Source organism: Geospiza fortis, unplaced genomic scaffold (genome assembly GCF_000277835.1).
Source record: "Geospiza fortis unplaced genomic scaffold, GeoFor_1.0 scaffold206, whole genome shotgun sequence".
Classification (NCBI taxonomy): Eukaryota; Metazoa; Chordata; class Aves; order Passeriformes; family Thraupidae; genus Geospiza; species Geospiza fortis.
This window is the reverse complement of record NW_005054311.1, coordinates 8188199-8213634: the sequence shown is the minus strand read 5'-3', so window position 1 is coordinate 8213634 and position 25436 is coordinate 8188199. Positions and strand designations below refer to the sequence as shown.

At 41.0% G+C, this 25436-nt stretch overlaps 1 protein-coding gene across 1 annotated transcript in view; it reads left to right on the top strand.

Annotated features, from left to right (window-relative positions):
* Positions 1-23320, top strand: part of CARMIL1 (capping protein regulator and myosin 1 linker 1) — a 187348-nt gene extending 164028 nt beyond the window's left edge. Inside the window, exons 31-39 of the mRNA XM_031055647.1 lie at positions 169-235; positions 554-750; positions 4705-4811; positions 6925-7357; positions 12331-12409; positions 15183-15416; positions 18015-18149; positions 19738-19884; positions 22268-23320. Coding sequence (XP_030911507.1) covers positions 169-235; positions 554-750; positions 4705-4811; positions 6925-7357; positions 12331-12409; positions 15183-15416; positions 18015-18149; positions 19738-19884; positions 22268-22404 — 1536 coding nt within the window. The 3' untranslated portion in view covers positions 22405-23320. The remainder of the gene's footprint in view (positions 1-168; positions 236-553; positions 751-4704; positions 4812-6924; positions 7358-12330; positions 12410-15182; positions 15417-18014; positions 18150-19737; positions 19885-22267) is intronic.
* Positions 23321-25436: the final 2116 nt, after the last annotated feature.

Below are 25436 nucleotides of genomic sequence, written 5' to 3'. Positions count from 1 at the left end.
CAAATTTAGAAAAAGTCCTGAATGTATGAGAGAGGGAGGAAAAGCCCCATTATTCCCTTCTGGTGTTAAATCAAATCAGATCTTTAAATGGTTCATAGGTTGAAAAACTGTTTTGTTGTAATTTCTTTTGTCCCCTAAAGTAATTGTTATTTTGTTTTGTGTTGATAGATGACTCCTAAATCAAAAAGGAAAAGCATCCACAGTAGAATGCTCCGGCCAGTGTCCAGAGCTTTTGGTAAGTGAGAATTCCTTAAAACCATTTTTTTTCTTTGCTTGCCTGAGGTGGTTCTAGATGGTTCTTGATTGAATAACTCAGGTGATTCTCCCTCCCTCTGGATTGCATTTGTGGCCCACACTGGCTGCTTTGTTTTGGGACTCTGCTAATGTGTTTGATAGTAAATAGTTGCTCACAGTGCTCTCTCTGCTCACAGAGATGTTGTGGCTAAGTTCCCTGAATGTGCTTATAATTATTTACCACCAAAAAGATGAATGGCATTGTCTTTTGTTTTAAATATCATGAAAAATCTAATTAGAAAGTTTTGATTTCTCTTAGAAATGGAATTTGATCTAGATAAAGCACTGGAAGAAGTACCTATCCATATAGAAGACCCACCATTTCCTTCCAGCAGGCCAGACAAACGAACTTCTGGATTCATTTCGGAGCTGCCATCAGAAGAAGGAAGGAAACTGGAACACTTTACAAAATTAAGGCCCAAAAGGAATAAAAAGCAGCAGCCCAGCCAAGCAGCAGTGAGTCTACATTAAAATATTGCTGGCAATGTCGTGTGTGGATTGCGTTTTGCCATGAGTCAGGTCTTGCAGTGTAATGAGGACAATGGCTGAAGGTGTAAAAGCCATAAGCAACTACTTAATTTTTCTTCTGGTATTCATGTCTTTCAGTGTGCTATCCCTATTACAAGCTTTTTGTCTTGTTTGACACAGCCTAAATCCAGGATATGTTTTATTCTTTTTTATTTTGCTTTTGGTTTTTTTTCATGGAGGCAGTTTCTGGAGGTGCTTGGAGCTTTCACAGGAAATGTACAAAATATCATGAGACTTTTCAATTATATTGCAAGGGTTTGTTAAGTCTTAATCCTTTTTTCTGCCTGCATTAAGATGTGGTAACTTGGCATGAATTCTTCTTTCTCTCAGCTCTCAGAGGAGCTGCTCTGTGACACCCAGCTTCCCACAGCTCCTAAACTGAAGATAGTGTTTGGGCCAGCAAATCTGCATAGTCACAGATCTGCTTTTCATGCTGGAGCCTGCCATAGAAAGGCAAAACAGAAGAGCACTGTCTGTTCACAAAAGGCATTGGTGTGAACTCAATATACATGCGTGGAGTTCCCACAGCTCCACTTCCTTGGCACACGGCATCAGTAAAGATTTATTTCTGTGATGGTGTGTCCTCAGGGTATGTGAGGACAGATCTGGAGGAGATACAGAGTTATCTCACAGCAACAGGGCACAGCTGATATGATAAGTAGCCCCATCAAGGGGCAGCCGTTGCCTCTCTGTGTTAGGGTGCCTCACAATAAATGCCTGTGGCCTTTTTTGCTTCCTGAGGATTTCCAATTGAGAGGATCCTTGAAAATTTCCCTAATACTGGGAAAGATCGTGGAGTGGAGTGCTTTTTGTACCACTTGGAAAGGGAGAAACATTCAAGCAAAGGGAATATTCAAGCCAACTTTCCATTCCCTTGTGCTTCACTGGGAAGGTTAGAGGTAGCAGAAGAATGGATTTGTCTCCATGTAGTGAAAACACATCTGTGTTTACTCTCCCAGTTCCACTGCTGCAGAACACACATGTTTTCCCAGTGGCTTCCAAGCTCAGCATGTCCTGTGCCATCAGCACAGGGAGGTGCAAGGACTGGGGGCGTGGGAGGGGCAAGTGCTTCACTACCAGGCATGGAACTAGCACATGCAGTGTCTTCTTCAACAGCCGCAAAAAGGTCACTCCTTGTAGACAAGTCTTACTTCCCATGATAGTGCAGTGTTGTGGAATGCTCATCCATATTGAATTAATTAGGAAATTGGGAGTTTATTTAGTTGCAGAAATTGAAAAGAGCTTTTTTTTTAGTTAAACTCATATGTCCCTGTCTTGTTTTTATGAACCACTTAGTTCCTTACTAGTTCTGGCCTCAAAATGAGTCCAAAATTTTTTTGAAAGACTTAAGATGTTTGTTTTGATGCTTCTGAAAATAAAGCAGCCAGATTTTGGAGGTCAGAGTCATGAGTGGACTGTGACATTGCTTGCAGAGTTGATTTGCTGCTGGTTTTGCCACTTCAAGAATACAGAAAACAGTTCTTAGGGAAAGCACTTGAAATGTGAGAGGCAAAATCTTGACCTTTTCTGCCACTTAAAGCAGCTCTGTTGGGTTGTTTGCTGCTCCCATTATTTGTATTTAGTAATTCAAGGGGTCTCAGATGATCATAGCTGTACTTCTCTGGTTTTGCTGCAAAACAGATTTGTTCTTTGGAAGCTGAAAAATGTTAGAAAAGAAAGGAGAAAATGGAGAAAAAAGAGAAACTTTTAACTTGAGTTGAGTGGATGGGCAGAAGAAAGATTTATAGTTTTGTCAGAGTTTCTACTGGAATGAATGTTTAGAGAGGGGGAAAATGAGAGGGAAAAAAAGAAAAATGCAAAGCTATCCAGTCTCAAGTAGCTTTAACTTTGAAGCAAAATGATAAAACAGTTGTTTATAATTTAGATTTTTGTGAGATCTTAACTTCATGAGTTCTTCCTTCATGTGTGAAGATTTAGTACAGCAAAGGAGGTGAATCTCTAATGTATGAAAGAGATTGTGATTCATCTTATTTATTTCTGCTTCAAAGCCATTTTTTTCCTTAACAAAGAAACATGCTTGCTTTTAAACTTAAGCATAGAAAAGAGATGAAAAAGGACAAATGAAGGCTTAACACTTTTTTTTTAAGAGTTAGGAGGGTAAAACACAAAATAAACCAGAGCTCAATCTTACAGTTAATGCTGATACCAGAAGGTGTTACAATAAACAGCTATAAGAATATCCTGTGCCTTGAGGACCTTATTAGACCTTCAACATTTCTGTACATCTTTCGTTGTTTTTAAGGAACTTGCTGCTGTTTCAGATGCAAATTATATATTTTCTCTTTATGAGGTAGATCTCATTTGCTGTAGATCATTAGATCCTGGAATTAGTTCCCCTTCAAGAGATCCTCTTGCTTTTGATACTTTCATGTTTATCCCTACTACCTGGAGGACTAGCGTATCAATATGAAGTGTTTTCTCATGTTTGCTAAAATGCATCATTCGCTTTTATTTTGTGTTTTGGTTGAGATGCCAGTGATAAGGGGTTTGTCACTGAGACCAACCCAGATGAAGGCATGTGCACCTGCCTACTGTGAGAGGTTCCAGCTCAGCAAGCTCGCCACAGAACATACCACAGTTGGAAATCTGATAAATCATTGTGCTAACTTAGACTAGAACTGTTCTTCATAGAAAATCTGTTGCCAGCTTGGCTGGCAGCAAATGAGGTGGGCTCCTTTCAGATCAGTGTTAGATTGCTACAGCATGTATCAATAAAATATTAACTGTTATCTTTGATAACAAAAATAACAGGGTTCAGGAATGGAAAGTTAAAAGTTTCATGGCTCTGTCAAAGTATGGTTCATATGAAGCCCACTTTCCTGACTTAATGAGACTGAGTTTGATATTAATAGCAGCTTTTAAGAGTATTGAAGCATAGAAAGTTTGTATTCCACATCAGAAGAGAAGCTGGGATTACTCTTGAGTTATAGTGGCAGCTAGGAGATTCCTTAAATTGAATTGTTTCAAATTACAAACCCTGTTATTTTGTGTCCCGGTCCCTAACACTACCAAGAATACAAATGGGTTGGGTCTTAGGGAGTCCCCTGTAGTCATCTAAAATGTTTCCATGTGGCATTTAAATTAAAGGAAAGTCTTTACTGGTAATAGAGCTTTTCCACATCAAAGCCAGGTACAGGAACTAGACCACATGAGAAATCCTCCCAGGAGACTGCTTGTTTCATCTTCAGGAGGCTGCAGAGTCACCAGCTAATCGTCACAGGGCCTTTGTGGTTGGGAGGTATTTCAAAGCCAGCCTGGTTTATATGCCTGAGGTCACCCATATTCAAAATGTGGGCATTGAAATCAAAGATGGGGAGCAAGTTTGTTGTTTTCAGACATTGAGCAAAAGTCTCTGTTTGGTTCCTAAAATGGAACACCTGATTCTGTATTTAGAGTCTCTGCTTTTAGAAGTGCTAGACTGAATTAATTATAAAAGGCTCTGTTAGCCTGCTGGAGCTCTGTTTCTAAGTCCAAAATCCAGAACATAGGTTTTTCTCCAAATAGGGAAACAACTGACTGTTGAAAATACTTTCTCTTCAGGTCACCACCTGATCAGGATTTATTTTTTCTGTGTTTTGTTGCTTGTCTGACTGACCTCTAGTCTCTCAAGCCCAAGGCATTTGATTCCTGGCCTCATGCATTGCAGCATCCAGTTTGTCCCCGGTGTTTTGGGTTATTTTGCATTTGATGGTAATGAATCAGCTGGCCTGACTAGAGGGGGAATTCCAGTGGTGATTCTGTTGTCTGCACTGAGTTCTGGTTGGCACACATAATTTTATAATGTCTTAACTCTTAATTATTATCACTGGAGCAAACATGCTTAGATAATTATATAACAAATAGAGTTTTTTCTTCTGTCAGGTGTCTGCTGGAGTACCACCAGAAGGGGATCAGAATGGCCTCATGGGGAGAGTGGATGAAGGTGTGGATGAATTTTTCACTAAGAAAGTGACAAAAATGGATTCAAAGTAAGTTGAAAAAAATTTTTAGAAGTTATTTTTTTAAAAAATCCATCTTGATAACTGGGCAAGCAGCTCTTTCAAGCTGTGTTTGACTCCTGTTCCCAATATCCATGATTGCTGTTGTCAAAGTCAGAAAATACCTTAGTAGTCAAGACATTGTGAATTCAATTACCTGGCCTTAGAAGTGGCTACTTTGAAATAAATTGCTTTACTGTACCACGTTGAGGGGATTAATGGCTAGTGTGTATTTTTATATTTCAGTTGACTTCATTTTACCCGTCAGTGAAGCTCATTAGAGCTGAAGCAGAGCTTTGTATTGGTTGAGAGTCTCCCCAGTGCTCATTGTACACATGGTGTTTCTCTCTAGTGAAGAGTGCTGCTGGGTACAGTGTTTCCATAGATGACAGTAGATTTATGCTGGTTTTGAAATATGCTAAAGATGTGTTTCACCAATTTGTAGTATGCTAGGTTTAAGCAAAAGATGTCTCCTTCTTTCTATAAGGGTTATATATATATATAAGAGCTTATGCAGTTGCTTTGGAGCTGGCATATTTCTGTATTCTATATTTACAGAACCATGCATGTAGATGTTCTTAAATTCACACATGTTTGTGCACGTGCACACACAGAGTATTTCCATAACTAAATGAGAAAGCAAGGGTGATTTCCAGGCAACTTGGAATGATCCTTTCTTTGTTTTCCATTAAGGAAGACAGTAAATGTGACTGGTAGATAGCTGTGCCAGGAAAAGCAAATGTTCCAAAGTCACTATGAGTTACAGATATCTGGAGTGACATGTGAAACCATGTGTGATATACTATGTGGAGGCATGAAATTATGGTAGCTTTGAAAAATGCCCTAAGCAGATTAAGATCAAGGTGCTCACAGGCTTGCATTCTCCTGTGCTTGCCTCGGGTGCCTGCCAGCTGCTCATTTCAGATGTCTCTGTGAACTTGCACCATCCCTGTTTGCCCATCCCTAGCCATGTTCTTTGCTGAGGATCTTTATTTGGGACACCAGTGGCTCTCTTTGCAGTTTGGTTGCTTTTATGTGAATGTGTATGCGCTCAGCTTTGCCCTTAATTGTGAATACTCTGCAGTGGCAGGTGGGCTCTTTAGGGATTGGTTTTGGTTGTTTGTTCTTTTGGGTTTTGGGGCTTCTTTTTTTTTTTTTTTTTAAGATGAGCATCTGCACTATAAAAGTGACCTCTGTATTTCTAACTGAGAGAAAGTGGCTGTGCCAGCTAGTTCCTATTTCAAGCAGGGCCCTTAAGGAACAAGATCTCCTAAAAGCCATGTTAAACATGTGCCTAGAGAAGTTCTTCTCCTTTTACTAATAGGCAGGTGCAAACCACAGGTAGTGCATTCTGGAAACAGAGGAGAGTGAAATTGTATATTGTGGTGGATTGACCCTGTGCCCACCATCGCTGCTCTATCACTCCCCTCCTGCCAGACAGAGGAGAGAAAATATGATGAGAGGCTTTTGGGTTGAGATAAGAGCAGGGAGAGATGTCTTGCCAGTTGCTGTCATGGGCAAAACAGACTCAACTTGGAGGAAAATAAATTTAATATATTACCAATCAAATCAGACTATGTTAAGGAGAAATAAACCATATCTTAAAAATACCTCTTCCCCCCACTCCCTCTTTCCAGGGCTCAACTTCACTTCTGATTTTCTCTACCTTCTCTTCCCCAGTGCCACAGGGGACAGGGAATGGTGGCTGAAATCAGTTCATTACACATTCTCTGCTGCACCTTCCTCTTCATCAGGAGGACTCCTTACACAGAAGCTACTCTTGTACACGCCCTGCTACCAAAACCTGGCCATGCAAACCCAATATCTATGTGCATAGACAGCTTGGTTAGAGCTGTCTGGTGTTAGAAACAGCTGGATGCCCAGTGCAGATGAAACAACTGCACAAAGCAGCACGGGAATCCTCAAGATATGATCAATGCTAGTTGTCCTGTTTTTAATATAGATTCACCAGGTAATGATTGGGCCTAGGGCAATATATAGGTCATATAAAAGATTAGCTTTGCCTGGAAGAAGTAATTTGATACTATATTAAAAAGGATGGGGTGGAGTGGAGAAAAGTTTGAAATGTCTGTGTCTTTTTTAGGAGACCATCAACTAAAAGTTCAGACAGCAGCGAGCACAGTGAAGCGGGCGATGAGAAGAAGAAAAGGGACTCGAGGAAGAGTGGTTTCCTTAACTTAATCAAATCAAGAGGCTCCAAATCCGAACGTCCCCAGACTGTGTCAGTGGCTGAGGAGCCCTCCTCACCCAAGGTTGCTGCAAAAAGCCCAGCTTTAGACACAAGCAAGAAGGAGGCAAAGCCTGCAGAGCAGAACGGTGGCACAGAGCGATCCGAGGAATTGAAGACGCCAGACTCACTGGAGGAGGTGCAGACGGATGATGTGGCAAAAGCTGAGAGGGGTGACAGCAAGGGAAGCCCCCAGGGAGGCCGGAGGTACGGTGTGCAAGTGATGGGCAGTGGACTTCTCGCAGAAATGAAAGCCAAGCAGGAGAAGAGAGCTGCCTCTGCTCAAAAGGTGAAGGCAATTTGATTTCTTTTGAGTTGTTAAAAAAAAGAGCCAAACTGTGTGTCTTTGGGAGAGGTGGTTTGGGACTGCAAGGGTTGGTGGCTGGGGCGTGACACATCAGTCGTGCTTTCCAACAGGGATTGTGGTGTTCCTGCAAGAGGACTGCTCTCTGCTGTGGTGGTTGAACACAAACAGCCTGGCCAAGGCACGGGCTGCACATGTGGTGCAGGAGTTGCACCCTTAAGTCTGGGCTTTTGTTCCCCTTGGGGAGGGAGTGACATCTCCCTTGTACTTGGTGTCAGACCATCACAAACACAGAAGAGGACATGTAATTGTTTGCACACGTCACAGAATAACTTGGGGCCAACTAGTAAGCCCAGCTCAGTATCTCCACTCTGTATGATGTGTGGCTTGTTCATGGTGCATACTGGAATTGCTTCAAAAAAGGTAAAACTAGGACAGGCTTCTTACTGTGTGCCCCTTGCACAAAAATACCTCTGGTATGTGGCACAGTTAACTACAGTGGTGGCTGGCTGTACTCTTCTCTTTTAGAAAATGATGTAAACAGATGGAGTGGTCTTCTGTATCTTAAATTATATATTCCATGCAGAGAAGTAAATCTGGCTACCAATCACTCTTTACAATATTTGGGATATACTTTTCTTGTTGTACTTTTTGATTTTTATGTCCTTTTGTACCACACCTAATTATTTTTATGCCTTTGATTTATGTATTTCAAATACTAACAATGAAAGAAAATAACCTGTTAAAAATTATTTTCAGTTGTCTGTCCAGATTCCCTTTGCTCTCTGTAATTTTCTCTTCTGTAAGTGCTGATCCTGGGCAGGAATTCTGCTTCACTCTGCAAATTTAGAGAGTGGAATATCCTTGTGTTCCTCCAAAGCATTCTGTGCTGGCCTATTTTGCCTGATGCCCATTTGCCCGTTGGTCTTCCGCATTATTATCCTCTGCTTCCTGCCAGCTGCATATTTCACAAGCACCAAAGAATCAGCCTTTTTGCACTTCTCTCCTGCTGTTCCATGTGCAGGGCACTCAGATGTTCTCCATTTGCCATCACTGTCCCCTGTCATTTAAAGGTGTTACCTTACAACAAAGCTCGTGCTTTGTTGTGTTTTCCTTCCTTTGACATGTACAGAGTTGTCTTGCTGTGGCCAAGCAAGGCACCCAAAGTCCATTTTTATCTTTCTTCATAGCCGTACAGTGCTTGCCATGATGTGTGAGCTGTTCCTGACAAGACACCAGCATCTTGTCACAAGCAGATTTGAATTAATGCAGTTGTCTATGGATCATTAAAGGGATCCTCAGTGCAGAAATGATTTTTCTAAAGAATGACCAATTCCTTCCTTTCTCATTGGTATTAAGTAATGCCCATGAATAGTCTCATTGACTTCTAAAGCACCAAGTTTTCAAATAAAATGCCATATGATTTTAAATAAGAGTATTATGCCCAGCCTGTAATTTATAAAATACCAAGCTGTTCCAGATTATATGAATTTTTACAAGTGCATAATTGTGTATGCCTTGTGCTCTTTGGGTCCTTAACTGTTGTTATCTCAAGTAAAATCTGAGTCAAGTGAGTCAAATCTGAAAGGATGTGACTGAGGTAGAATATTAGCATGTGTACTTTTTTTTATAAGTGGGGAAAGTAAAAGTCCTCTTCAATTTATGAGCTTTCATAACATTAATTGGAAACCTTAATTTCATCCTTCAGAAGTAAAAGTTGTTGATGTCTATTCAAGGTTTTGGGATGGTTTTTTTACCACACTTAACCTATTTACCGGCTGGAAAGGTTAGTCCTCTTATTTCAGGTTTAAATTATGAGAAAATAATGTTATCTATCTTATTTTTTGTACAATCTTATATTTATGGAATGCAAAACTATGTCTTTATACATATACATATATAAAAGAGTGACAATAAAACTGAACTGAAATAGGAATCTGTACACAGCAGAGTACTGAGTTCCATCCTTAATGTTTCTCAGAGGACACAAATTTGAACTGCTGTTCAAAAGCATTTTTCACATACTTCATCCATCACAATATCAAATAATTTAGGTTTGCACTTTTATTCATGATACTCATGAAGGTGGAAATCATACAGTGTCCTGACACCTGGGCTGCAGAGGACAGCATCCCACTGCTACATTGTTTAGGATGGTTATGATATCAAGTTCTGTAACATCTTCAAATTTATCAGAATTTCAGTATGATAGAAATTGTATCTTCTGCAAGGTACAGATGGCTGCTTATATTCTAAGCTATTTTACGTGAAAACAAAGCCAGAAGGAATTTACTATTTCATTCATACCCTACCACAGTCTGGTTACAGATAAAAGTGATGAACAGGTGCAGAGTAGATGGAAAGATGGTAAATGCATTTTTGTTTTCTTGTGCTTAGAATACAATGGGGGAATTGGCACTAATGGTAGAGTCAAGTATTTGGAGATCAGTGTTACCCCAGGGCACACATAAATAGATCTTTTAGCTCCATCTAGCGTTACACACTGGATTTTTAAATACCTGAGCAAGGCCCACGAGGAAACCATCATTCATAGCCTGTTTGTTCCCTCTCAGTGTCACCCAGCCCTGCAGTGTTTCCCAGCCTTGCACAAATTCCTATAAAAATACAGCTTGGGCATTATTTATCTACATGATGAATTCACCTGCATTGATCTGACTCATTGGGGTAAACTTTTGCTGCCAGTGTTTAGTGTTGTTTGGGGACCATAAGCTGTTTGTAATGTGTGTGCAGTAGGTAGCCAAACATGCTTGCATCCTAATTGCATTTTTAAGTACTACACTAATAGGTGCCAGCACTGGCTTTTCTGCTTGTCTTGGTACGTGGTCATATTTCCCCAGTTGTCCCATAACTGGAGAGGGAGAAAGGAACTACAGTGAAATTAGTTTCATGCAGTCATGCAGCTCTCCTAAGTCATTTACTGTAGTTAAGTGTTATGTATCTTTCTTCAGTATTTGCATAAGAAAATTAGCTTCTCAGTGAAAGTTCAAGAGAATTTACATTCCACGAAAAGATTGTTGCAACAAAAGGTGGTTTTTCCAAGGTACAGAAGAAAAATCCAGCAGAAGGAGAGTGGTGTTCCCTTAAAAAATATATAGCCAAGACACTCTTATAGAAAAACATGTAACTGTAGGAGGTAAACAGGTGAGAATTTAGCCAAAATATCAGTGTCAGTCAAGAAATGGGAACAAAAACTGAATTTCTGCCCAGTGGCGCAAAGCACTAATGTTTCTGTCTTTGGAAGTGACTTTGTTTTGTCCGTTGGACACCGTAGCTAAATATTCTGGCCCTACAAGTCACAGCATTTCTAGAGTTCATCTGTCCAGAAGACTTCATTGTATCAGGGTAGTTTTACAGCGCAGGAAGCTTAATGATTATTCTAATAGCACCCTCCTTAATGCAGTGTGCCATTCTAAATGTTCTAAGGGGAGAGGTTGGGAGATATCATCACCCTGCCAAGTCTTACACAGGAATGGCAAACACTCAGCATCTCCATGCTCTTTGTTGTATTGAAGAGAGGCTTTGTTTTAGGAGCTGTGAAATTGCAAGAGCAAAGTGGAGGTATCAGTAAATCTGTAAGGCCAGCTACACTGTCTTCTGCATCACTCCCCAAAATCAGCACAGGAAAGGCACATGGCCAGCATGGATATTTAGAGATAGTTTCTTGATGCTTGCATTTGAAATACTGATTTCACTCTAAATACATCAGTTTTTCTGTAGTAGGCATGTACTTCTGCTACTTGTAACCATTTTCTTCCTTCCTGTGTTGCCTGTTGTCCCATTTTAAACTATATGCTATACTTAGCAGTCTTCCAGGCCATAACCCCCAAAAGGCAGTGATCATGTTTACGCTGTGTGGCACATGGTTGAGATTTCTAAATGCTGTGGGAAGGACAGTCAGAGTTGGTGTTGGAGCAGTAGCAGTGACCCGAACACATCAGTGTTACTTAGGCATGGGTATATAACCAAATGCAGTGCTCCCCAGAACAAATAATTTGCTTTCTGTCATTTGCCACACTGACTGTCTTGAAATAGCCAATAAAGATCAAGATTGAAGCTGCCGGGCTGCAGACTACTGAGACTATCCCTACTTTTATAGTTTAAAAAAAAAAATCTCACTTCTATCCCTAGTCTTTATAAGACTTTCTCTCTTAGTATATACTGCACCTACTTCTAGGTGCTTTTTTTGAATCCTCTCATTTGTCCTTCTGCCCAAGCTTTGGTAGCAGGTAAGGCAGTAAAAGGAGATCCTGCATATCTAAACTTCTCCCGATGAAAACACAGGTTTCAACCACACTTAGCTATAACATGACAAAAGCCTTCAGAATTTATGGGTTTTTTTGAGATCAAGATGTTAGGAAACCTATTATTTACAATAGAAGAGAGGCAAAGTATCAACACATAAACCAGAAGTCCCTTTTCTTTTGAGGTGCTGAGCACCTAGCAGTGGTGGTGATGAGTAGCTTTAAAAACTTTTCAGTAAATAAGGTTTGTAGGTTTTTAGAGGAATCTTGTAAATATGTGAACACTGCTACTTCTATAGTTCCAGTTTTATCTAAAATAATAAGTTATTCTTCTGTGTAGAAGAGCATAAGATCAATTCAGCAGTTATATTCAAAATCTAGGTCTTCAGAAAAAGATTTTCATTTCAAACAAGAAGTTTTTAGATGCAGAGCTATGCTAGGAGACCTGTTGCATAGGAGGCAGTGTGTCATTGCAGCTCTGATAGGCATGTGGCAGTGTTAGGTGCCAATCAGGGTTGTTTCCTTCCCACTTAGCTCTCCAAAATCTGAAACAAAGAGAGAGAGTGCACCATTTCTTGTTATCACCGATTTCTCTGCCTCGTGGCTTCCAAATTAGAGGGTATTTCTTAATAGGATCACTGAGTTGTATTAATTGCAGATATGCTACTAATCTGAGAACTTTTCTCACTCTTTCAGAAACTTGGGAATGACATAACCCCCAGAGAGTCTTTTGACACAGCAGTGAGCTCAGAACGACTGGATGGAAGTGGCACAGGTACAGTATGAGTTTCTTGGTATAAACTTCCTAGAAAATGCAAAATGCCTGATGTCCAAAATCTTACTTCCCTCTTCAGACTGAATGTCTGAAATTGGTTATGCAAAGTAGGAGTTTACACTATATGAAGAGCATTAGAAACAAGCTACTTTTTGTGCTATGGATGGCACTTCTCATGAAGTCAGCTCTAGGGCTGAGTTTGTGGCTCCCTTTTTCACTCTTGTTGCACAGGAGAGAAAGTACTTGGTGCGGGTGGCTGGGGTGCCTTTGGAAGGAGGCTGGCTTTTAATGGGATCAGCAAAGCTGAAGCTCAACCCAAGAGCCAGCAGAAATGCCTGTGCACAAAGAAGTGGAAGTGCTCAATATATCTGAGGATGGAAATATGACCAGTTTTCAAGCTTTAGGTGTGCTCATACTAACTTGAGTAGTGCTGACTTTCAGCTGACTGCGGTGCTGTCAGTCTGTCAGCAGTCCTGACTCATAGTCAATGGCAGCTGGCTCTTCCAGGATTTAACCAGTCTGATTGAAGCCAGGGCTGTCTGCAAAGCTGTGGATGCCCCTGGACCCTGCTCATGTGCACAAAGCAGCTCTCTCTCTGCATTGTGTACAAAATGGTGTTCCGCCTTGCAGTGCTTAGAGCACCACCTCCCTCTGCACCTCATCTTTCCATGCCCTTGTCAAGCCACAGTCCTGGGCCCTGACATGGCACACTGCAGCCAGCCAAGGACGAGGCTGACAGACTGGTTTGCATGTATACTTTGGGGACTGGCCAGTGACGGTTTCAAAAGGGATTCAGCTCTGGTGGTTTGTGTTTACTACATGAAAGGAGTGGTCTGAACTAGGATATCCAGGTCTGATTTCTCAGCAGAGGTGGTATCCTGCAAGCCTGGCACACAAGATTGCAAAAACATAGAGAAAAAAGGCTGGATCAAACAGGCTGAAATCAAAATCCAAATGTGGCGATCTTGATTGAGCACTTCAAATACCAATTTTGAAGTTTTATGTCTTTCTAAAGCTTTTGTAAGAAAGAGTATTCAAAGCATGCCATAATCTATAAATCAGTGCTTTTAAAGCCTGCTTGTCTTTTGAGGAGGACCTCGTGTGTCCCCTGAAGACAGCATACTGAAGTCAGAGGAGCAAGAATAGTCTGCACTTTGGGCATTGCAGTAGCTGGGGGTGTCTGACTCAACTTTTCTCTGGTTGTTTTTTCTGTATATGACACATTTCACCCCCACCACACTGCACTGTGCTTGCCCCTTCCTTTTGGCCTCCAGCTGTCAATTGTTTCCTTACCAGTCTTGCTTGAGAGCTCCCCAAGGCTCCTTTTCAATGTTGCAGCTACAGTTAGTCTTTGGCTTGGGCTAATTTATTTTAAATTACTGTGCTCTAATAATGTTAGAAGGCCTGAGGTCAGGAAGAAAAGAAAGAAAGTTAATGGAAAATTGCTGGATATTGTTACAGGAGAACTAAGCTAGTGGTTCTGAAGGAGAATAAGTTTAGGGGTTTTATTGCTTGCTTTGTGTGTGGATGTTGCCTGCTTCTTTTGTATGCACACATGCACAGGTGCAGGTGGTGTCCCACTGTTTCACTTGCAGCAAGAAAGTATTTCACATGTGCAGACACAAACTCTCCCTGTCACACACTCATGCTCATCTCTATGCACCATGCAGCTGTCTGCTTTGCCAGAGTTTAACTCCAGCTGGGCTGGAAAACAGCTACATAGGCTGGAAAAACATACTGGAGATTGGCTTGTAACAAACTGTATAAACACTCACCCCCCCCTTCCTCCCACTGCGGTTAAAATGTCTGTGCTCAGCACTTCCATGTTCAGTAGGCTTTCTGAATGGGAATAGCAGGTAGGTAGGTCAGGTCAGCATCTGTGAGCACACACTTGGTTTTGCCAAGTACCAAGGCTACCAGTCTGCATTTCAGTTAGTCTGAAATTCTCTTCTGAGATTAAAGATGTGAAAACTGTAGAAAGTCCCAGGCTAAGAAACAAGTTCCAAGATTATAATTGAAACTGCTAGATATAAACTTTCTACCTCCTGAAAGCTGCTGAGTAGGAAAGTAGAGCAGGCTTTTTGCTTGTTAGCAACCTGGAGTCCAGCAGGCTTTCTACCAGCTTGCACAGCTAGATGGGACTGACTTACTACCTGCAAGTCACTGTAAATTGATCTCTAAATACTTTGGTCTTTGTCTGGGACAAACAACACGTTAGTAAACTTACTAATGTGTGGAAACTGTAAGCCATGTACAGTGTTATTAGACAAATCAAAATACTATATAAAGAATACTTTGATCTGGGCTGAGTTTCAAAATCTCTTCTAGCACTTGCTAAAAGCAACAAATAAAAAGATGTAGCCTGCTGGTCACACACTTGGGATTTATTTTCTGGGCTAGGATTTCTCTGTTGATCTTTGAAACATAACCTTTTGTCTGTAGAGACACAAAACAGTCAGGAGCGGCTTTTTCCACTGATCCATCACTGTTTTCTCAGCGGGTAGGCTGTGCCATCTGCTCCTAGAAATGTGAAGGAGGAATAAGGTCCAGCTAGCCATCACCTCAAATATATTATAAAGGGAGACATGCAATTGCTATCTCGGACAATTGAATCACAAACCTTAGCACATGTCAAAATTAGCAGGTTTAGAGGCTTTGCTTGCAGTGATTAGTGCATGTGTTAGCTTGTGGTGGTGTTTTCCACACCACCATAGCTGTGCATGGACTCTTCTGTGCTGCAGCAGACTGTATTTTATGTGTCTATTTATTTCAGTGCCTAAACAACAGCAGACCCTTCCAGAGAGTCGGTTTGCATCGAATAAAGGTGACTCCATCTCAGCGTCATCAGAAAAAAATTCAAAAGCTGAACCAAAGGCAGAAGCTGGTGCAAAGGCAAGAAGTTCTTCCAATACACCAACTAGTCCAAAGCCCCCACTGCAGTCAACAAAGCCCAGCCTGGCAGGACGACCCACAGTGCCACAGAAACCACGCTCTGCCTCTCGTACTGGTGAGAAGCTCTTCTGGGCAGTTGTTATCCCCAGCTCTGGGTGCTGTTCATGTGGGCTGTGGTGGAGACAGCCATTGCCACAGCCTGAACAGAAGTTAAGAGGAGAGGGACCGGTTCTTCATTGCCTTGCTCTTGACTCGCATCCTTCTTTTCCACCTCCTTTTGCCCTAATTCAAATAAACTTATTAAAATGGTTTAATCTGTGATCCTCAAGAGTAAAGTGTGAGAAGCAGTAGTGGCAGTGGCAGAGCTGTTTTTGAGTTAGCTGCTATGACAGAAGAGGTGAGCACAGAAAGCTACTTCAGCATCAAAACCCTATTGTAGTAGCACTGACAAAAATAAATGTGTTTTCTCTAAAAACCTGGCTCTATATACTAATGTTCTTGGGGTATTGTGGCAGGCTGCTCTTAGCCCCTCAAGCAAGTGCCTGTTTGTTAATAACTTGTACAAACCAGCTGTCTCTTTTTCCTTGTTTAGCCTTTGTTTATTTCCTTATTGCTTTTGACTGAAAATAATTGAACTGGGCTTTATAACCCTGCAAGGCTGTCTTCTGCCCAGATACTATCTTAAGGTTTCCAATAGTGGGAAATGTTTCAGCACATCTCCCATGCATTTGTCTGCCTGCTGTTTAATAGACCAGTGTCACAACCTCCTCTTCCCAAAGTACAGCCACTGCAGTTGAGGAGAATTAAAAGCCAGTTACAGACTTCCCAAGTATCTACAGCAAATACAGCTCATTAACTGCCAGGGAGTGAAAAATATGAGCATGGCAAGAGCTTGCAGCCCTCTTGACTTTTCCCATAACCACTGTTGACCTTAGAATGATGTAATTTCTGATAAGGATGAGGAGTCAAAGGGATGTTAGGGCCTCCTCCCTGCCCTTCATGTGGAACCTGAGCCTTCCTTAGTCTCTGCACTCCAGTGGGCAGAATGTTGTTCACATACAATATCACCTTCAGATTTTAGGTGGATTTACGTTTATTTTATTGACCATTTTAGAAACTGTTAGATGCTCATGAAGATGAATACAACAGGGAGGGTATAGATTATTTGGTGGTGCTCAGTCTGTAAAATAGGCAGTCAGGAAGACCTGAGCTGTCTGTTTCTGCCAGCTCCTATTTCCTGCAGAGAGAGCATACTGTGGATTTAACACAAGGGGGTAATTAATACTTACCCATAATAAGCCAGCTCTTTGGCCGATAGTAAAAGCAGCACAGCTCTGTTGCAGTCTAACTTCTGTCCTAGTACTTATAGTAACCCACTGCCTAAGGATGCCCAGGCGATGTGATGAAGAAAACCAAGCAATCATCCTTTCTGTGTTCCTGCTCTCGCTGATGTTTCCAGCACTGTGGCCACACAAATAGTAGCAAATTTTTTGCTAAGTAATCTGGATGCAAAGGAGCACAGCTCAGATGTCCACCAATTGTCAAAGACTGAAAGTCTATATCTAGCTGTGTTTGCCAGTCAGTGTGCTCCTCCTTGTGTTGATATTGAGCTTTCCCAAGCAAGTGGCCTCACAGGCATATCAAATGCATGGAGAAGGTCCAAGAATTATTGTGTCTGTTTGTACCAAGTTGCATTTTGGAAGCTCATGATTTTCCTGTGCTGAAAGTGAAATAGTTGACTCTTTGTGGTCTCTCCTTAACAGAGATAATTTTTGATTAATTTCTAGTATGCAACTGAATTAACTCTTTTTACAAATACATAATACAGATGATACTCTGACTTCCTTTTGTTCTTCTGTCAATGCTAACCTATCTTCCTAGTTCCTCTGTTATGTACACATGCCACTGTTTACTTCTTGAAAAGCAAACTTAAAAGCAGTTTAATAATCCACTCTGGCCATACTTCCCTACTGTCTGAATGAGGCCTGTGGACCGTAAGACTGAAAAGGTCTTCCTGTAAGGACTGTAAAGATGGTAGTCAGCTTGCCTTACATAATCCATATCCAGCCTTTTAGAGAAACAAGATATCCAGATGGTTTTAAACCATAGATTTAAGTTTCAGATTTTCTCACAGTCTGGAAGATGGAAGTATTTTTTTTTTTAGCAACTCTTTATGGATGCCCTTGTGTTATGCTCTGGGAAGTTATTAATGGAACTACAGAGTTCTGTAATGCTTTTTGTGTATTTTTTTCCCCTGCTTCACTTTTAGACCTTATCATTGTGAAACAGGACATCTAAATTGATGAGTTTATTATGTTTCAGAGCAACAAAAATATAACTAGAACAAATATTTCCAGAAATCCATCCAATTTTTTTTCAGGTGTTCTTTACAAATTGCTACATATATCTTGCAGGTAAATCACATGTTCACGTCAGATTTCTATTTGCACTACAATACCAGCACACATGAAAAATGCTGAAATTGAGATCTTCTGTTTGACTGCTAAAAGTCTTTCACCTGGACTGAGGTCCATACAATTTGTTCTCTTGTTGTAATGTAAATACCTGAATCCTTCTTTTTCTGACACAGGTTCTGGCTAGTTTTTGTTTGTGTATTGTGTTGAGGTTTGGTCCATCATAAACAACTGTTTCTGTGAGCTTTAGTGTAGATACAATTTTTCCTTCTCACCTTTTTGTTTGTGGTACTCCACAGAGGATGCTCCAGAGTCTCCCTCCGGCCCCAGTTCCCCAAAAGTTGCCCTGCTTCCACCAGTGCTGAAGAAAGTTCCTTCTGATAAAGAAAAGGATGGTCAGAGCAGCCCCTCAGTCAGATCATTTTCTCAAGAAGGTAGGAGTATTTGTGTAACCTGGTGCCTTCTAGCGAAATTTGATGTGTCATTGTCTCCTGATTTGTTGTCATCTGGAAGGGAAGAGGGTTATGCATTTGAAAGGGCAAAAAGCAAGGAAAATTTATCTGGTCACTTATTCAGCATTTTTTCCACCTATCTTTGATCAAATCAAAATAAACAATTAATCCCTGGGTATTAATAATGTAACTGAATAATTAAGGGATTTATGTGTACATTTATGGTTGGTTTGGTCTGAATGAAGATGTTCAGACCAATAATGTGAAATTTCACACAATAGTGTGAAATGCAGCTCTGTGATTCAGCATGTTTCCAGGGGAGCAGCCATAACTTTGTTCCTTGCAGCCAGCCCACTGCTCTCTTTGTTTTCCTTCCTGTTGGTCTCTGCACATGACTGGGTTTGCCTCCCCATCTTTGAGCAATGAGTCTCTGTGTGCCAGGGCAAGGCTTGGTACCTGCTATCTTTTATACACAACAGTTGGCTGCTCTCTTCTCTTTGCTGATTCTCATGTGTGCACTGAATTTTTACTTTTGCTGATGCATTCTCATGCCCTGAGTTGATTCTTAGAAGAGCTCAAGCTTCCTCTGATAGCATAGGGTATGTGGAGAAGTAGTCACAGGAATGTTGCTCACCATGGTGTTAGCTGGCACAAGTCATGACGTTTGAAATCTGGGGGTGAGATGTCTTCCTTCCTGGGTCTCTCCTCAAAAAAGACGTCTAAGGTGATTCCCATCACTTAAGTTGTGAAACAAATGGGTGCCCTTTCACACTCTGACAGCAGATTTTCACAGCATAAAATGGGAAAAAACGAGTTGAGGTAGCTACATAATGCTGGGTTGTGAAGACTGAGAAGTTGTGCTGCCTACAGAACCCACTGTTGTCATTCAGATGATCCAGATTGCCAAAACAAACAGAAGTCAGGCACTGTGCTTTCTTACTCCTTGCTCCTCAAGCCCTTCCAATCAAACACAGAATTTTCTATTCGGCTCTACATGGCACTGTACATATTTTATCAATAGTAGTTTAGACTTGCCAGGTCCTTAAGGAGCTGCTGGGCTTTGCATGAAGTTGTTTGAGAAAGAGTAAATTCTGTTTATTTTATTTTTATTCATTTTCATGTTTTCTTTTTAATTCATTACCGTCCTACTTCCTCACTTAGCCATTCCTCTGTCCTTGCTTTCTGCCTCTCTTCAGGCTAGCATATTCAATTTATTTCTGCAGCTGGTAAATCACTGCAAATCTGTCCGAGTTAGTAACAAAATTAAATCTCCTGTGAAATAAAGCTACAAATTAGATGATACTTGATTGTAAATTTGCTTTATGTGGATGATTTTAACTGTACTTCATGGGACAATCTGAAAATACGCCTCTTTGCGCTGTGCAGCTTTGAGATCGGGCTGCAGTTACCAGCACCTCAAGATATCTGGACTACATTTAAACAAGCAACTGGCATACTGATTACTGCTCTCTGATTAAATAGGTTGGATAAGTGAAAATTTTCATATTACCTTCTGTATGTGGGCCTACAGAACAGCTTAGGAGTATAAACAAATTCTTTTCCTTGCTAGAGCTAACAGGAGATTGTCAAAAAAGAGATGCAGCTCTTGACTGTGCCAAGCCATCTGGCAGTGTGAGAACCACTCCGGGGCAGTATTCTACCAGTGCAGAAGAGGAAGCTAATGTGCTTGGGCAGAGGATGGCACAGTCAACTTCTGGTTAGAAGTTTTCATTTTTCATCAAGGTGGTGCTTGATAACTGGCACTAACAGTTGTTAAGAAATGGTAATAGCAAAGAAAACACAGAAGGGTGTTGGTTTGTCATCTGTCATTATGAGAAAAGTAAAAATCTCATGGGGTTCTAATCATATTTCTGCCCTCATGGGATTTACATGGCATGAAAAAATTCACAGAGAAAACATGTTTTGTGCATTTTTCCTCTGTGTCAACTCCAGTGACCAGTCCCATCTAGCACATGCAGCCCCTCTGCAGAAGAGCGCTCACTACTATCTGTGACTGCTCAGTGCAACAACACTGGCACGCTGCAGGTAGGCTGGCTGCTGCTTGCTGTGCTTGCACACCTGTCATTTCTAAGATCATTCACTTTTGTGTTTCAAAAGACTTTTCAGCTTGAATATTGTTAGTGCCAGTTTCAGTGCATCACTCACAAAACCATTTGAGAACTGGGTAAATCAGATTATTTATTCTTACTTTGATTTTCAGTTGCAAAAGCAAATAAAAATACCACCTAAAGAACCCAAGCCCAGCACCTGTTAGTTGAAGGAGCAGCTTTGACTCACAGTGAGCTGATTCAGTAGGCTATAAAAATGTTCATTTCCTTTATGTGCTTTTAAAATATAAAAGCTCCTGTTCTCAAATGGTACATGTTTATATGTTTTTTTACCTCTTAAATGGTTGGTTTGAACAGTTGTTCAAAATTACTTTTTTTTTTTTTTTTAAGGTATTTTAATTGTGTATTTGAACATCTTATGCAATTCCATTTACCCACAGTTTTTCTGTTTATAAGACATCACATAACCTTTCCTCGGGCCAAAATTTATCCTTTTTGTATTATAGAATCAAACTTAGTCCATCCAAACTGGGAATCTCCCCTCCCTATCTGTGAAATGGATTTAAACACTTTTCTCAAAATCTCTTCCTGTTTCCCAGCTTGTAATGCCAGGATAAGAATGCAGAGTATGTGTAGCTGCTGGCCCTTATTTCCTCCCATATTTTGGGCTAGCACAAATGAGAAAACTGGTATTTTGGATTCAGGAGAACTATCTGGCTGCCTTGGGATCCCTCTCTGTACTTCCCACATTCCTTGTAGTCTGTGACACAACCTGCCAGACTTCGAAATGGCGGCAGGGATGGTCAGTGGCAGGCTGCTGCTGTGGCTGGAGCTGCATGCTGGGGACAGGGTAGGCTGTTCCCTGCAGGGGGGAGGCTACAGGTGACTGGTACATGGGGAAGGAGAGGTGGTGCTGCATGGCCACAGCAGCTCCTGGTGCCTTGTCAAGAGAGGTATTCACAAAAGTGGTCAGGAGCAAGGATCAGTGTGAACCAAAGCCGACCATCCCTACCCGAAATGGTGGAGCAAAGAAGGTCTTGTAATGACAACATTTAATTTTGTGGGAGTGAAGTGAGGTGACTTGCAGCAAGGTCACATTTAAGGGCCACTGTGTGTTTGAAGTTTCACTTCAAGTGCAAGTATGAGATTTGTAATGGTATCAGTCCTTGGGTAAGGTCACCCTGGTTGATGTGTATAACCATCTTGTTACCCTAGCAGTTGTAGGCCACTGGTTAGGTCAGGAATCTCAATAAGGTTTTACAACCTTCTTTTCCAATTTATTTTGAAGCTTATAGGTTTGGAGAAAGCCCTGGCTTTATGGAGATTTCAGAGTGCTTGGTGAACAAAATGTGTACTGTTGCATTTAAATCATGAGAAGTGAATATGGCCTCCTGCTTACCCCATTGCCGAGCAAAGCAAGGTGCAGAGCCATGGGTGTCCTTCTTATCAAGGGACTGGGAGGACCTTGGGACCTGGAAGTGTAGAGGAGCAGAGAGAAGAAGTTTGGGTAACTTGGATGCTGAGGTGAACATCTGTCCTATTTAAAGCTGCTGAGTGAAAAAGGAGAGCACAGATGTGTCCTGCTAGGGAGACAGGCCTGCCTGAGATGTGCTTCACTGGTCTGAGGGGCGCCCAGCAGGCACATGTATCAGCCTGAGCCATCAGGAGTACACTATCTGAGATCCACCTGGAAAAAAAATGCTGTTTTGGTTTGGAAGTGGTGTGATAAGAAGAAAATTTCCAGGCCATTTCTAACTGTAATGCCAATCCATGTCACAGTGAAATACTGTGTCATGTTTCAAGTTTGCCTGCTTGCCAGTCAACCAACCAGTGGAATAAATCCTGCTCAAACTCTCTCTTCTCACCTTTTTCTGGAGTGAAGAATTAATGGGCCTATGCTACTCCTCCTAGTGCAAATTAATTCAGTGGTATCAGGAGCAGCTCCCATGTGCATTAATGACTTTTTTAATTGTTTTTTTTCTTCCTTTCTCTTCTGCAATCATTAGTAAGTCCTGTTTCTGTTTTATGCAGCTGCAAAAAGAAGCCCTGGGCAGCAGTCTCATGAGTTCCAGGAACTGAAGCAGAGGTCCTTAAGTAAAGACGGCCATCAGGGAAGCAAGTCCAGTGACTCTGGAGAAGAAGCAGATAAAGATTTTATTTTTATTTAGCAATCAGTACAAGTGCTTTGTAGCGCAAGAGCTTTTCATAACAATCAGGGTTCAGCAATCAACAGCCCTTTTAGTCAGCTGCTCTTTCACCACAGGTACATTTCCCTGCAGAAAACCTGATCTTCCAATCGTGACTTACAGTATACCTGGCATTGATTCGGTCCTTAATTTCTGGTGTGTACAGTGCAAGGCATTCCTTTCCATGCCTTTGCCTAAAGCCAGCTATTCTTTCATGTATTCGACTTGAATTTCTCTGAAGCAGCTACAAGGAGTGCCCTGCATTAGGGCATTTAGAAAGCAAAGCAAATTAACTGGACACTGTCTTACACTAATACACTGTACAGCAGGTAATGTGTTGTACTGCTGAATGTAAATGTGTCAGATCTGCACGTGACTTACCTATAAATATATTCTTGCGATATGCAATTGCACATTGTAATTATATTAAAAGAGCACACTAATAAAATAATTTGTATAGATTATATATATTAAATGCTTGGGTATGGTTTTTACATTCTCCCATAGGAAACTTCTTTCTTCCTGTTCTCCCACTGTACATAAAGCTCCAACGCTTACATTTGTGTACTGTCAGAAAGCACAACAGAGAAGGATTTGGATTATGTATAACCATGGTATGCTTCCACATTCATATATTAATGTATATAGTTGATTGGAATGAGAGCAATTGAAATTTTATTAATATTGGTGTTTTCTGGAGGCCTTCCTTGGTTCTGTCTGCATATTAGCTTCATTTCAATGTGTAATTCTATGAGAAACATTGTTCGACATCTGTAAAAACATGTCAGCTTTTGAGGGAGGGGATGCAAATTTCACAGCTACCCACTTACATTACAGGTTGAAGGGATTTTATTCATATGTATATTTGTAACAATAAAAAATGATTTTACAACTGAAATACTAGTCTTCATTTTTACAGAACTGTTTGTGGTCTGATGGTCTCTGATCTTTGAATGCTGGCATTGGGTCACATGGGCAAAGTGTGCAGTTAAGACAAAACCTGTTTAATTTTTCTGCTTCTAGCAAAGTGCCTGTTCCAGCTGAAAGGGACACATACACATCATAAAAATACTGAAGGAAGATCACTTCACTATTCTCCCCACTTGGAATCTTCAGAAAAATACCCTTTCTGTGAGCCAGAAACACCTATTACTCAAATTCTCAACTTTGGTCCAAAAGAACAAAACAAAACAGGTTTAGTAACTCTGTCCCATGAGCAATTTCTCTAGACCTTTTGTGGCTTCTTGAGGAGACAAAAGTGCTCAGATACCTGCCTGTCTGATGACCTTCAATCTGATCCCTGTGCACATGAAAAAAAATCTTCTGAAAGAGAAAAGAAACAATTACAGAGACTCTGCAAAGAAGATATGATCAAATGAAATGCGATTGAAAAAACAAAAAAAGCAAAAAATCGGAAGATTTAGTGACTACAAGAAAATGCTCTGGGAGGAAATCAGGTGCAGTGCAAAGGACCAAAAGAGGCCAAAACTAACCTCACAGATGTTGCAAAAGCAGGGGAAAAATTCAAGGAGGAGGACACAACTTGGAGGGGAAGATATGAGGGACATGGCATGGCATGCCATCAAGTGCTGGGACATGTACCAAAGCTTACCCAATTGATCCCCATTAAAATCACAAGATTTCGTTTCCCTTCCGAAAACACTCAGGAAAAAAGATTAGTCAAATGAAATGCAATTGAAAAAAAACCAAAAAAACCCTGAAAATCAGGAGATTTGGTGAAGGGAAGGGAAACAAAATCTTGGGATTTCAATGGGGATCACTTGGGCAAGATTTGGTGCATGTTGCAGCACTTGATGGCATGTCATGCCTTTTGATGGCTTTGACTTTGGGGAAGATTTTTTTTTTCTAAGTATCCATGCCATGTCCCTCATATCTTCCCCTCCTAGTTGTGTCCTCCTCCTTGATTTTTCCCCCTGCTTTTGAAACATCTTTGAGCTTAATTTTGGCCTGTTTTGGTCCTTTGCGCAGCTCCTGATATAATCCCGATCCATTTTCTTGTAGTCACTAACTTTCCTAAATTTCCCAAATTTCTTTTTTTTTCTCTTCCAATTGCAATTCCTTTCGTGGTGTCTCCATTCCAGAGTGTTTGGAAGTCCTTCTTTTCTGTTTTGGCCTTCAGCATGGACCAATTTTGGCAAGCTTTGCTGCATGTCCCTGCACTTGATTGTGGAAGGATAGAATGTAAGAAAATAAAGATAGTGCAGAAGGCAGTCTCACACCTGAGGAGTTGCAGCTGTACTAATCACCAAAGATTAGGAACAGGCCTGCCCTTAATAGGCTACTGCTGTGTCTAATAACAAGAGTGCTACAAAAGAGTGGGTGAGCTGGTTGTACTGTGAAGAGAGCTGCAGTCTGTACTGAGAAGGAGGTCAGTGCTGTGAGGAGGTGCCCATAAGAAATCACTGAGAAGGTATGGAACTTATGCATTAAGATGGCAACACTTGATGGCATATGTCCTGCCTTTTGATTACTTTGACTTTGGGCAAGATTTTTTCTTTTTTTTTTTTTTAATATGTATCCATTCCATGTCCTTGTATCTTCCCCTCCAAGTTGTGTCTTCCTCCTTGACTTTTTCCCCTGCTTTTGCAACATCTGTGAACTTTGTTTTGGCCTGTTTTGGTCCTTTGCACTGCAGCTCATTTCTTCACAGACCATTTTTTGGAGACACTAAATCTCCTGGTTTTCTGTTTTTTGGGGGGCTTTTTTCAATTGCATTTCATTTGATCCTATCTCCATTCCAGAGTGTTCCTAAGCCTTTCTTTTTGGGTTTGCAAGATTCTGTTTCCCTTCCCAAAATGAAATGAGATTTTTGGCCTCTTTTGGTCCTTTGCAGTGCACCTGATTTCCTCCCGGAGCATTTTCTTCTAGTCACAAAATGTCCCGATTTTCGGTTGTTTTTTTTTAATTTTTTTTCAATTGCATTTCATTTGACCATATCTCCTTTCCTGAGTGTTTGTGTTTCTTTTGAGATGTGCAAGATTTTGTTTCTTTCC